The sequence below is a fragment of the Zea mays genome, chromosome 6 (genome assembly GCF_902167145.1).
Source record: "Zea mays cultivar B73 chromosome 6, Zm-B73-REFERENCE-NAM-5.0, whole genome shotgun sequence".
NCBI classification, from domain to species: Eukaryota; Viridiplantae; Streptophyta; class Magnoliopsida; order Poales; family Poaceae; genus Zea; species Zea mays.
In genome coordinates, this window is record NC_050101.1 from 9,942,781 (window position 1) to 9,956,646 (window position 13,866).

The 13,866-nt window shown below is 43.3% G+C and overlaps 1 protein-coding gene across 3 annotated transcripts in view; it reads right to left on the reverse strand.

The window, feature by feature from the left end:
• The window catches only part of LOC100384121 (uncharacterized), an 86,413-nt gene that overhangs the window by 49,400 nt on the left and 23,147 nt on the right, over positions 1–13,866 (reverse strand). For all 3 annotated transcript variants that reach the window (XM_008649944.4, XM_008649943.4, XM_008649945.4), the window contains 10 exons: positions 11,912–12,062; positions 11,743–11,832; positions 11,544–11,645; positions 7,928–7,986; positions 7,741–7,843; positions 7,156–7,347; positions 6,957–7,073; positions 6,525–6,784; positions 4,922–6,441; positions 3,673–4,835 (listed from right to left, as the gene is read on the reverse strand). In XM_008649944.4, the coding sequence (XP_008648166.1) occupies positions 3,673–4,835; positions 4,922–6,441; positions 6,525–6,784; positions 6,957–7,073; positions 7,156–7,347; positions 7,741–7,843; positions 7,928–7,986; positions 11,544–11,645; positions 11,743–11,832; positions 11,912–12,062 (3,757 nt within the window). The remainder of the gene's footprint in view (positions 1–3,672; positions 4,836–4,921; positions 6,442–6,524; positions 6,785–6,956; positions 7,074–7,155; positions 7,348–7,740; positions 7,844–7,927; positions 7,987–11,543; positions 11,646–11,742; positions 11,833–11,911; positions 12,063–13,866) is intronic.

Here is a 13,866-nt window from a genome sequence, read left to right on the forward strand (position 1 = left end):
GAGGAAGAGAAGAATAATAATAACTTAGACCGTGCCATGATGGGCAGGTTCAGGAGATGGGCAAATGATTTGGCCCTTAATGAAATTCCGTTGGTTGGCCGGAAATATACATGGTCGAATGGTCACTCTAATCCTACCCTGGTCAAATTGGATAGGGTTTTCTGCACAACAGATTGGGAGGAACAATTCCCAGATTCTCTTCTCCAGAGTTCAGCCACGGATGACTCCGACCATTGCCCTTTGCTGCTTGGGTTTCATGATTTCAGCAGAGGAAAAGGGAGATTTCATTTCCAAGCATTTTGGCCTAAGATGGAGGGATTTATTGATGTGGTAGCCCATTCTTGGGTGTTTGTTCCTGCAGGGTCGTGCCCTCTACTTACCTTCGCTAAGAAGTTAAAGGCAACGGCTAGGAGTTTGCAGGGCTGGAATGACAAAAAAGTTGGGAAGATTAAGCTGCAGCTGGAGATGGCTAGGGAGCTCCTTCATCAATTAGAGGTTGCGCAGGACAACCGCTCTTTATATCCTGCTGAATTGTGGCTCCGGAACATGCTCAAGAAGCACTCCCTTGCCCTGTCTTCTATCTCTCGTACCGTGGCAAGGTTGAAATCGCGGATTGGGTGGCTCAAAGATGGGGATGCTAATACATCTCTCTTTCATGCACAAACAAGGTTCAGGAAGAAAAAGAATTTCATTGCAGCAATACACTCAGAGGATGGGCAAATCTGGACTGCCCATGAAGGAAAGGCAGCAGCCTTATTTAATTTTTATCAAGGGTTACTTGGAACTGCAGAAGTAAGGGATGTTACAGTTGATCTGGATGCTCTTGGGATGCCATCCTTTGACCTCGTTGCCCTGGATGCGCCTGTATCGGAGGAGGAGGTCTGGGATACAATTAAGGCCCTCCCTTCGGACAAATCCCCGGGTCCTGATGGGTTCACTGGTAGATTTTACAAGAGTTGTTGGTCGGTCATCATGGCTGATTTTATGGCGGCCATTCGCTGCATTTGGGCCAGAAATTTCAGAAACTTGGGTTCGCTGAATTCAGCATTCATCACTCTTCTGCCCAAGGTGGAGGGGGCCAATAGTGTGAGAGACTTCCGCCCAATAAGTCTGGTTCATAGTTTCGCGAAAGTGGTAACTAAATTGTTGGCTAACAGATTAGCAGACCGGCTGCAACGTATGGTTTCCCCCAATCAAACCGCTTTTATAAAAAAACGGTTTATTCTTGACAACTTCATGCTAGTCCAGCAGACGACCAGATTCTTACATTGTCAGAAGCAGGCTCGTATCCTTCTCAAACTTGACATTTCAAAGGCTTTTGACTCGGTATCATGGGCCTTTCTTCTCGAGGTCTTGAAAAAACTGGGTTTTGGACAGCTCTGGTGTGATATAATATGCGGGCTGTTAGCTTCATCTTCTACCAAAATTTTACTAAATGGTCTGCCAGGGGAATGTATTGGGCATCAACGCGGACTGAGGCAGGGTGATCCTCTATCGCCTATGTTGTTTATTCTTGTAATGGATGTCTTGAATCTGCTTGTGCAGCGAGCCTCTGAGGAAGGGTTTCTTCAGCCTCTTTCTTCTAGGAGTATGCAGCACCGTTTCTCGTTGTATGCGGATGATGCAGTGTTATTTCTATGTCCTACTGCCCCGGATATCAGTATGGTTATGGATATTCTTCATTTATTTGGTTCAGCTTCAGGTCTAAGGACTAATGTCCAGAAGAGCAGTGTGTTTCCAATCTGCTGTGGGGAAGAAGAGGTGAATTGTTTACAGGACTTGCTGCCATGCAATATTTTAGTTTTTCCCTGTAAGTACCTCGGTTTGCCTTTGTCTTCCAAGAAACTCACAAGGGACCAGGTTCAGGCCATTGTTGATAGAGTGGCCAGCCTTTTGCCAGGATGGAAAGCTGAACTTATGACCAAGGCTGGTAGAGCTATTCATGTGCAGTTTGTCATGACGGCTAAGATGATTTATGCAGCTCTGGCACTTGACCTTCCTGTTTGGGCCATCAAAGCAATTGATAAGCTGAGGAAGGGTTTCCTCTGGAGGGGTAGGAAAGAGTTCTGTGGTGGTCACTGCCTCTTGGCTTGGCCTAAGGTTACCCGTCCCAAGGAGTTGGGTGGTCTGGGGATTAGTGAGTTAAAGAACCTCTGTTGGGCTTTGAGAGCTCGCTGGTCGTGGCTGCAGAAAACAGACCCCAGTAGGCCTTGGGCAGACTTCCCCATTCATGTTTGTAAGGTGGTTAAAAATCTGATTGCTGCAGCCATTATTACTAAGCTCGGTGATGGAGCTAATACCCTTTTCTGGAAGGACAGATGGTTGGAGGGGAGATGTATTAAGGACATAGCTCCTGCTTTGTTTGAGTTGGTGCCTTTGCGTCTTGCCAATAGTCGGTTGGTCAAAGATGCTCTCCCTAATTTCCATTGGCTCTCCGATGTGCAAGGGGCAATCTCAGTCAGAGTCATCGCTGAATTCCTGGAACTTTGTGAAGTACTTGATGCTGTTGTGCTCCAGCCTGGAATAAGGGATCGTCATTTTTGGAAATTCAGCGCTTCAGGTGATTATTCATCTAGTTCTGCTTATAATGCTCTATTCCTTGGTTCAGTTCAATTCGAACCAGCAGAGCGGGTGTGGAAATCTTGGGCTCCTGGGAAGTGCAAGTTCTTTATTTGGCTTGTGGAACATAATAGGTGCTGGACTGCTGACATGCTCAGAAAAAGAGGGCTGGACCGACCAGAGCAGTGCCCCTTGTGCGACCAAGAGGCTGAAACCATAAATCATTTGCTGGTCAAGTGTGTTTTTGCTAAGCAGTTCTGGTTTGATTTTCTTAATTCAGTGGGGCTGCGGGATCTGTATCCAGCTCATGAGGAATCCTTTGAGTCGTGGTGGAAGTCTAGCAGCTCCCGGGCATCGGATCTTGTGAGAGAAGGTTTCAATTCTTTAGTGATTCTAGGTGCTTGGACCATTTGGAAGCATAGGAATAGGTGTGTTTTTGATGGTTGTAATCCCAACTTGGTCATGGCCATTAGGATGGCTAGGGAAGAGGCGGTGCTCTGGTCCATGACTGGTGCCAAGGCCTTGTCCTTCCTCCAAGTCGATGAGTTGCTGGCTTAAAACAGCGGTGTGGGTCGTGTTTCTTCCATGTTTTAGTCGGTGATCCGTAGTTAGTCTCTAGTGGTGTGTGTGTTGTATTGGGGTTCTCCCCCCCCCCTTTTCTTTTCTTCTATTAATACAAAGATGCGCAGCTCTCCTGCGTATTCCAGAAAAAAAAGTCATTGTTTCCTCATCACATGTTCGAATACTAGCCATAACATTGTTGTATATGTAATTAATGAGTCCAACGTACTTCGTTGGAACTTTATGCTTGTCCAAAACCCACCATATAGCACTCCTTGGTATTTTGTCATAAATCCTCTCCAAGCCGATTAAAACTATGTGCAAGTCTTTCTTCCGCTCCCTATATTGCTCCATCACTTGTCTTATAAAGAAATATCATTGAATTTTTTATATCTTATGAATGTTGGCATAAGATCAATTTCCAATGCTATTCATGTGCTTCCTCTCAAAAAAATTTATTCATGCGCATACCAGAAGCAAGCATTTCCAGCATTTAACAAGCAGCTAGTTCATGTTTAGTAAAGGAACAAGCAGCACTGTTACAGAACTTACCCTTCCATCGCTTAGCAGAAGAGACCCTTTCCTCAATCCTGCCTTGAATGCCACAGAATAAAAAGAGGATGCAGATGATGCAGCAGGAAATTTGAGTTCCATGTTATGCCAGAAGTTAAATATCTGGTGTGAAAAACTAACATCCATGTATTCAGCTTGTAGATCAACAGAAAGATGTTCCAAATTCCTTTCTGATTGACGAACATAACCAGAAGATTTAACCTTAGATATATGCACAAATGGAACAGAGGTACCCTTATTCTCTTGAATCATTTCCAGCAATACCTTCAATCTCTCTAAATCACATCTAAAATTTATGCAGCTATCACCTGACATCACCACAAAATGTTTAGTATCAAAAGTTAAGGTGACAAACTTGCAACCTTTTGGTTCACAATATTGAATATCATCTGTCTCATGAGTGCCCACTTCCATTGGAAAAGAAGCAGGAGTCACACCCATGTGATTGCTTGTGTGATTTTCTTCTTTCCCCCAGATAGGTATATGGAGTACACCAGAAATAGTTTCACATGTTACCACTAAGTTGAAGTCATCTGGTGAACCAAATTCTGATGCAATAAGTGGTGACGATACCATTTCTGGAAACTGAGACAAAGCAGCTGCATGCTCCACAGGCATACTGTTTACTTCTGTCTTTATGTATGAATGGGAATGATTGATAATTGTATTCCAATCCTGTAAATATAACCAGATCTCAAAAAGGGGTACACTTAGTAATATCTCATCTTGTCCAGTATGGTGCTTTGTAAACTTGAAAAAAACAGGAGATAGTGGCCCATCCGAAACAATGGAGATGAGTGTGTAACCACCAGGTGACTGCAGTGTTAAAGAAACAACGTCAAAGTCTATGCGCTCTGGTTTTTCACCAACTAGTACAGCAGAAACATCAAACTCCATGTTTGCAGTGGCAATCCTCTCCAGTGCCAGACCTTTAGCTTTAGACTGGCCCAAGAGAATCATCAGATCCTTGATCGAAATAGTGAGATTGGTACACTCATTAGGATCAGGGTTGCCCTCACAGAAACTTCTATGATCTAAAAACTGTGAGGCATTGCCTTTGTACATTTTACTTTCATTGCCGATCGAAATCAACTGGTCAACAACACCAATAACTGTCTCCATCCCATTTATAAAATATAAATCTGCATAAGATTTGACAAAGTTAAAGCTAATATTACAAAAATACATATGAAGAAGTTGAAAAACAAGTTCAATAATGATCTGGTACCTTCAGCAATCAAGTTGCATCGTGATATTTTGCTCATAACGGAGGTAGGTGAAGTAGGCTGCTGCGAGTATGGTATATCTTTGCAAGGAACCTGAATCCATACGTCGGCATCAAGCTTTTCAATAAGAGAATGGATTCTCTTAGGAACGTTCTCATCAAGCTTTAGCATAAAATCTGTTTGGTCGCTTACAATTAGAAGTGATATGGATGCATTTCTTGCATATATGCAGATGACATCAACTCTTCTGGAAACTATGCACTCTGAACTGAAGAATTCTTTGGGGATACGCTTTGCAAATTCTACAGAGCTTCCGTTCGCAATGAACTCACAGAAAAAATGTGGAACCTCCAGCTTTAGACACGATAAACCTTGCTCTTCCACAGGAAAAAATACAACACAATCACTGATATCAAATTTATATGTTACACAGTCATGTGATTCTCTCAAGCCTTCAAGGTTGTTATCTGCCACAAGGAATTCCTGTTCTGCAATACGATTCCAATCATCCAACAAAAAGAATCCAACAAACATAGCCAGTAACTTGGATGGTAATACACAACAAACGTTTTGAATTCCAACACATACTTCGGTTGACAGTGCAGGTAAGTCCTTTTTAACTCGAACGTTGAGTACACTAGCATTGCGATGTGAAGCTGTGCCCCAGACCAGCTCGTTGACATTTGGTGGAGTCCATGGTGAAGCAAGAGTCAAATTGTTAGCAGACAATAGTAAGTCCCATGAGCTTGCATCAAAATAAGTGAGTGTTGATATCGATTCAGGAATGGTTATTGTTACTAAAGTACCACATGATTCAGGAAAATGTATTCTAACAGAAATAAGTGATAGATCCAGAACAGTTCTGCTGGCATTCTTGGGGTCATTTGATGAGCCAGATGAACAATCTGAACGCTGGGTTTTACCGTATGTATTGCTGGTGAGATCTGATGCATGATAACCATTCAAACCTGAAGTGTCATGACAGTGCTCATTCTTTGAGTATAAACTTTCTTGTGCTTCAACATTTTGAGTTCCTAAGCACCCAAAATTATATCCACAACTGTGATCTGCAACTAAAAATGGGAAGTGGTCAACAGAAACTCCTGCGAATACAGTGCCATCTGCACCACATAAATTTGACAAAAAGAACATGGGAAGTATGCCATTAGCTGCCCCGGATTTCATGGAACTCTGACCAATCATTGTGGATTCAACATCACTGCCAATTGAAGGTCCTGAATCAAGTTTTCTTAAAAACATCCTTATCTGACCAATAACAGATGGGTTAACATGCAGATCAACATCACATAAAATCAGCCGGTATACATGATGTATTTGATCGTCATGCTTGTGAGTTCTATAATGCAGATCCAAACAAGTTTCAACAGAATTTTCAGGACATCGTGTTAAGTTCCCAGATAAGCATAGCACATGTGAATCTGATTTATCCTTCCAATATCTGAAAGTAACATTGACCGTCTTCATGGCAAGAGAAAGATCTGACAATTCACAGATAGCATACCTAGAAATCACAGCAGCAACTCATATAAAAGAACATAAAATAGTCATGATTCAATGTTGCAAAATCGGTAACCAATTATTAACCTGATATCAATGTCTTCAATGCCAACAATGAGACCAGAACTTTCCTCAAAATTACCATCAAGGTCAACATGTAAACCTAACTTGGCGAGCTTCAGAGACACAGACACATTCAAGGCCAATTTCTTGGGTACATGTGTCTTGGTATTATCAAATACGCTGTTCTTGAAAAGGTTAGTTTCTTTCATTCTAGGCAAATTAACAATGGTACTGTACATTGTCTGAGAGAGGTATGCATCAATAGATGACACAATAAAACCGACCTGCCAAAACAACAGTTCAGAAATACATAAACTTACAATGGCAAGAATAATGTAAGCAGACAAATCACATTGCAAAAACTAGGGTGAACAAACTTTAGTATACACTTACGTAGCTATAAACCAAAAATAGATCATTAAAAAAATAATAAATCACTGTCCTTCAAAATGTTACCTCCAATTGTTTTAGCACTGGTTCATCTAGGAATACACACAATCGAAGTGCAATGGAAGCATCAAGCTTAATCAGTGTAGAGGAAACATTATGTCTGTCAGGCAACAATACCTTCACCTGCAATCATTCATTTATTATTGATTCATATAGATATTGAATAACCAAAAAACGGAACAATAAACTATGCACAATGTCTGACCTGAAACCCAGTAAGGCCAAGCTCAAACTGGTTATAAAGCTCATCCAACTGGATACCGAGTAACAGATCATCAGAAAAATAACTAGGAAGACTTTTTGATATGTGATCAAGAAAGGAATTGCTTTCTTGTGTTCGAGAAATATCGTCAATTGTATCTTTAGACTGAATGAATACATCCCCAGCATCAATAACCTGCAATTACAATAATTGCTCAAGGTAAAAGAAAATAGCTACTAATCAACCAATTGAAGTTAAATAGAGAGGGTACAATAATTAAAACCTATTAGAATAATCTTTTCTTCTGAAAACATTAAGCCAGTGATCATTTAATTTTGTATTTTTTAGGAGCCTGAGATTTTGAAACAATATTACAGGATATTTCTTGCATAATTTCAAACTTGAAACAAATTAAACAAGGCCAGTTTATCAGGTTCTGGTCGGGTACAGGGAAAATTGGTGTCCATCCGTTCCAAACACGAATTTGGGCACTTAATCTGTAGAACTTATGTGCACATAAATATCATGGTATTGATGTCTCCCTTGAACAAAAAAATGCAAGGCAAAGTATTCAGCATTAGAACATACCATGGCAAGTTCTTTCCTTTCACAATTCTGTGATGGTATCCTAATGACGAAATGATAAATCCTCAAATCCCAAATAAGTTTTTTACGATTAGCAGACATGTACCTTGAATTATGTTCAAAATATTATTCAACTTGTACAAGCAAGGTACAGTGTGAACAGAAAAAGAAAGGGGAGATGAGGGCATACTTCAGTTTGGAGACAAGTCTTGTTCCCAAATTATTGAACCGATTTAGAGAAGAAAGTACCTGCATTAATCAGGATAGCAATCCATAACATTTCTTGCAGGATGATTTGCATGAATATGCCAATCCTCTCTACCCAGCATACAGTGTAATTAAGCATTCCGTTGGCCCAATAAAAAATAATAAATGAATTACTGTTAGTATTAGAGATATGTATGTACTCCAAGTTGTATCCTGGCTAATGGGTGTGAGGTTTCTGGCATCTGCCCTAGCCATTGTTTTCAAGTCGGGCGACCAGCTGGTCGATCCAGAGGACCGACCAAGTGCCTAATCGCGATTAGGGCGACGATTAGGACGCCTAACCGGTCTTCTGTCTATTGACTAGAGCTGTAGAGCAGACAGAAGTCACGGAACAGAACACCGGTGATGTGAATGTGATGGTAAGAACCAAGAAGGCAAGAACTAGATACTGCAGACATACTGATAATAAGATAGAAAAGGGGGAGGAGGGGAGCTCATCTTGTCCGTCGTAAGTTGTCACTGGTGCTGGTCTAGAGCCGACGCCGGTGATCTGGAGATGCCGGAAGTGGGTGTGGAGCCAGTGCGGGTGGACTGCAGCACCCATCGGTTACTGCACTGGACGGCTGCCGGTGACTGCATTGGACCGTAGCCGCCACGGCTTGGAGAGGGGCGCAGGCAGGGTTTGGTGAGGGGAGGCAAGCAGTTTATGTGACTGTAGATGGGCCGAAACAACAATAAAGCCCAATAATAAACCCTAGCCGCCACTAAACTCTAGCGCCAGTGGACGACCAGAAACCTTCTAATCGGACGCCTAATCGGCGATCTGGACGCTTAATCGGACGATCTGGATGACCAGAAAGTCTGATCGAGTCGTCCAGCTAATCGGCCACTTTCAGGCAACCAGCCCGACTAATCGTGATTAGTCAGACGACTTGTAAACAGAGGCCCAAGCTTCTCCCGTGTCATGGACCCACGGCCAAGCATCCACCCCCATCCTGCGACGCCTGTGTGCGATCTCCTCAGTTCCCTCTCCCTTCGATTGCAAACCTCTACGCATTTCCACACGTTGCAATCCCTTGACCCGATTGCCCGCTTCCGCACGATCATCTGCGCCACACGCGATTCCCCCACCCACCCGCGACCTCTCTCGATTGCAGCCCCACGTGGTCTCCACCATGGTCATTAAGGCATCGCAAAAGCAACGCTTAAGCGTCGCTTTAGCGATAAAGCGCCCCAAGATGGTAAGGCGTCCAAGTCGCATTGAAGTAAGCGTAAGCCGTCCACTTTGCAGGTTAAGGCGTCGCATTGGCATCTTAGGACGTCCATGAGGCGACGTTATGCCCACTCCAGCTTTCCTCTTCGCCAAGCCGTAGTCGCCACAGCTTCCGCTCCTCTCACGTCGCAGCCGCCGGAGCTCCCCCTCCCCCGCAGTCGCATGAGCTTCCCCTCATCTGCAGCCACTCCACCTTACCTCTCCGCCAAGCCACAATTGTCGCATATCCCCTCCTCTCATGCCACAGCCGCCGGAGCTCCACCTCCCCACAGGCTGTCGCTGCAGGTAGGCAGCCATAGTACAGACGCTGCACCAGGCCCGCAGGCCACCGAGCTCCTCCTCCCCTAGGCCACCGTCGCTTCTCTCTACCCTTCAGACAGTCGCACCGCAACAACATTAAGCTGCCCTCTCCCTTCAAACTGCAGTGCAACTATGCAATTGTTGGGATTAGGGTTACGGAGGTAGTACGTTGAGGTCTAGGACCATGACCCAGAGCTTGGGCGTCGTCGTCCTAGGGTTAGGGCTGATGGTTGGAAGAGATGTGGTACTGTTCACCCGAAACATTGTCACTTATACACATTGTCAGATGTAAGAAACTATTATGTGTACATCAAAATAAACATATTTGTACAACGAGTTATCTCTTAACAATGTAGTTATTTAATTTTATCATTTTATATTACATGAAAACATCATCATATATTAGTTTAACGGGTCCCCGCGGGGAACGGGGATGGAGAATGTTTCCCCATCCCCGTCCCCGTTTACATCCCTGTGGGTTAGAACCTTCCCCATCGCCTAATGGAGAAATTCCCCGTGGGGAATCGGGGATCGGGGCCCCATTGCCATCTCTAAGCGGGACACCACAGGATGACGCTTGGAGGACCAAGAGTTGAGGTTAGCACCAAGAAACACTGCATCATCAAAGGTTGACTGGCGGGTGTTTGGGCATCCGTCCCAGTCGGTGGCGGTGTAGACAATCAGCTCATGGTTGGAAGAGTGCCAAAGGTGGAGGCCGTAGTCGACAATGCCTTGAAGATACCAAAGGAAAAAAATTGTGTAACCTAGCTCTATACCATGTGGGAAACCCTAGCCCTAATGAGGGGTTGGAAGTTGTATTAATAGATTGTGTTATGTGGGCCATTGGTAAATACACGGGGTAGAACCCCAAACCCTAAACGGGTACACTAACAATAACAACCTAATCGGCAGGCGTGGAAAAAATGCTCGAGGGTGCCCCTAGTAAAAAATGACTAAACTACTACATAGCTTGGACAACACAACAAGCTGGAATGGCCGAGACGACAATGCCAAGTACTAGATGTAGTGCAAGTAGTCAGGGTGTACACCTGCGGTGAGGATGAAGGTGATGATCGAGCGAAAGCAAGATGTGGAGAGGTGTACGCAGGCAGACACAGGGTGTACAGGGGCCCAGAGCTATCACAACAGCTGAGGAGACAGAGTAGCGAGATCCTTCACGAACAAGCCAAAAGTATCAAACTTGGTGGACGAATTATCGGTGGTAAATTGATAAACAGAAAAAAGATTCTGAATGATATGTGGGGCAACAAGAACATTGCGAAGATGAAAGGGCCCAGGGAGAACCGAATCCCGACAGAGATGACAGGAAGAATGTTCCTGTTGCCCACAATTATAGGAGTGGACAGGCAAGGTGGATCAGTGGATAGGAAGAAGAGAGTATACCAGCGTCCGGAGTGGTGTGGTAGGAGGCACCGAAATCAGCCACCCAGTCATGACAGCTAGAGGGGTCAAGATCATCATGCTAAAGGAGATAGCATGAAACTCTTGATCCCACCCATCAGGCCACGGCTTCCAAGAGAGAACTAGCAAGAGTGTTGATCCCACCCATCTGCAACATCAACGTCTTCTCTTCCTAGTAACTACTGCACCGTGTTAAGTGTGCTGCTATGCACATCGATAACAACACTTGGCGCCTTGTACCTTGGGGCCCAGCGCCAACATTGTGACGGGCAAGTGAAATATTTAAGCACAAGTTCCACTCTGATGGTTCTCTTGCCACCCACAAGGCTCATTGGGTTGTTCCATGCAGAATGGTGCCAACTACAATGAGACCTTGAATCAGATAATCAAGCCAGCTACCACCCATGCTGCACCCAGTATTGCAGCCTAACATGTTAGCAAACAAAAAAAATACAGACGGTTATGGTAAGAACAGCAAACATTCTAATTCTATTCTACTATATAAAACTTTTTAAAAAGTCTCACTTGAGAAATCATTTGCATTATTGGCTATTGTATCCATCCCTTTCTTCATTACCAATGTTTGCAGCATTTAACTACTTACCCTATCATGCTGAAATTGGAAAGCGGAAAACACATTGTAGATGTACAGGACATTAACAAAGAATTCTGGTTCATAGATGGCGTTGAATTCCTGGACAACGACCTGAAATGAAACACGACAACATACCTATAATCAACATTCATGAATACCATATATGCAATAAATTTAACTCTTAACTGAATTGAAAGAACATAAGTACCCTTGTTGAAGCTTCTGATCTTTCATTTGACTTGGGAAAGTCGACTTGGATACTGACAACAGGTGCCCCAAGACCATCACCGGTGCTACACTAAAATATATATCAATTTAAGAAATATAAGCAACCACAAGAGGGGACGAAAAGATCTGAGGATTAAACTGTGGTGTACCTTTTCAGCCCATAAGATTTTCGTTTTATTCAGTGGGTTGATAACCCGAAGAGAATCAAGCCAAGCAAGAATAGTTGCTGCATCATCCCATATTTTACATTCCATACCAAGCCCAGAAAACATTGTATCTACAAGCTTCGTGCCAAACCTCCTAGGACCATCAATGTGCAGAAAAGTTAGTCGATAATACCTCTTTAAGTTTTTAAGGAAAATAGAGGGGAAGCCCCTATTATTGTAAATATTTATTTATATATAAAAGAAAAGCAAAAAAGGAAACAGGTCACATTTGAGAAAATAAAATAAGAACTAAAGAAAGGCCCAGAAGACCCAGGTCTCTCCAGCCTCCAGGAGAGAGAGGAGAGGAAAGAGGAAAAAACAGGAAGCAAGAACAACTAGACAAGTGAACTTTACGCAGCAAATTATATCTTAACCATTGGTTGCAAATAATTGAACTTCAAGAAATTTAAGTTTTGAGTTGCTAGTGCTATATATAATACATGCATATGATAAAAGGAACAAATAACTGAAAGTAAAACAGCATCTATTCATGCTCAAACTAAAAGCATATGTGTACTTTACTATCTTATCTTGGTTCATGTGTCTTATTGGGTTTCAATCTTAGCTACCATAAGTTTGCTTCAGCCCAAATGATCTTGGTTAAGCTAAGGATAACTGGATAAAGGGCGTTTTGGGCACCCTTACAAAATAACTGAACACAGCCTGAGTTATCCAGCACGTGAAAAAATGGGCTTTCTGGTGATAGTTTCCATTTGAGTTGTCGCCTGTCGAAACTCTCAATTAGGCCACAAAGAATTCTATGAAGACAAACACATCAGTTGATACGGCTGGGATCCCTACCGGAGATGCTTCGGAGATTGTACGGATGAGACACGGAGGGCTGAGGCGGTGCACGGCACAGGGGCACCGTGGCTGATCTCGAGAGAGATGAGAGAGAGAGAGAGAGAGAGTTGGTGGCTAGGGTTCGCCCTGCTTCCTGAGGGAAGCGGGCAATGGTAATTGCTTCTGCTTAATTCCATTGGATAGCATTTACAAGTATTTATTTCCCCTACTAATCCTTATCCTGATCTAGGAGATCTAATCTGGGATCCCCTCTAATCCTTATCCAACTAACTTGATCCACCTAATCCTTATCTCCTACTGCTGCCCTGCGCCTATAATGGCGCCCAGTCATAACATCAGTATTTCACAAAGCAGGCGCCCAGTCATAACATCAGTATTTCACAAAGCAGCTTGTACAGTTCAGTTGCCACAGCGATGCATCTTTTAAATTGATAAACTTCCTTGCAAGTTGTTATAACTCTTATAAAGACTAAGTGTCACTATCAACTGTCAACCACATCTTTAGGGCTGTAATGGAAATAATTACTGGATGTGTCAAAGTTTTTGAGTAATTGGCTTTACTCAGTGCTTTTGAAGAACATGAAAGCATGCCATATTAACTAAATTAGTTACATTATTAGTCATGGAGGGTACCAGAAAAGAAAACAAATTGCAATACTTGCCTAGTATCAGATGGTTGCTACTCGGCAAAGGCTGCTTATGAGGGCTTCTTTGCAGGCTCAACTTTATCTGGCCCCTACACTAGGGTGTCGAAAACATGGGCTCCTCCGAAATGCAGGTTTTTTATCTGGCTCGCTGCTCATAAGAGATGTTGGACGGCTGACAGACTTGCTAAAGGAGGTTTGGATCATCCAGCCAGCTACCCCCTCTGTTATCAAGAAGCTGAAACCTTGGATCACCTTCTGGTCTCTTGTGTTTTCTCAAGGGTGTTTTAGTTCCAGCTTTTGCAACCTTTCGGTCTGCAGAATTTACCACCGCAGCCTAGTACATCCTCCTTTATGAACTGGTGGGAAAGTGCCTCAGATTTTTTTTTTCTTGAATACGCAGGAGAGCTGCGTATTTTTGTATTAAGAAGAAGAATAAAATGGGGAGAA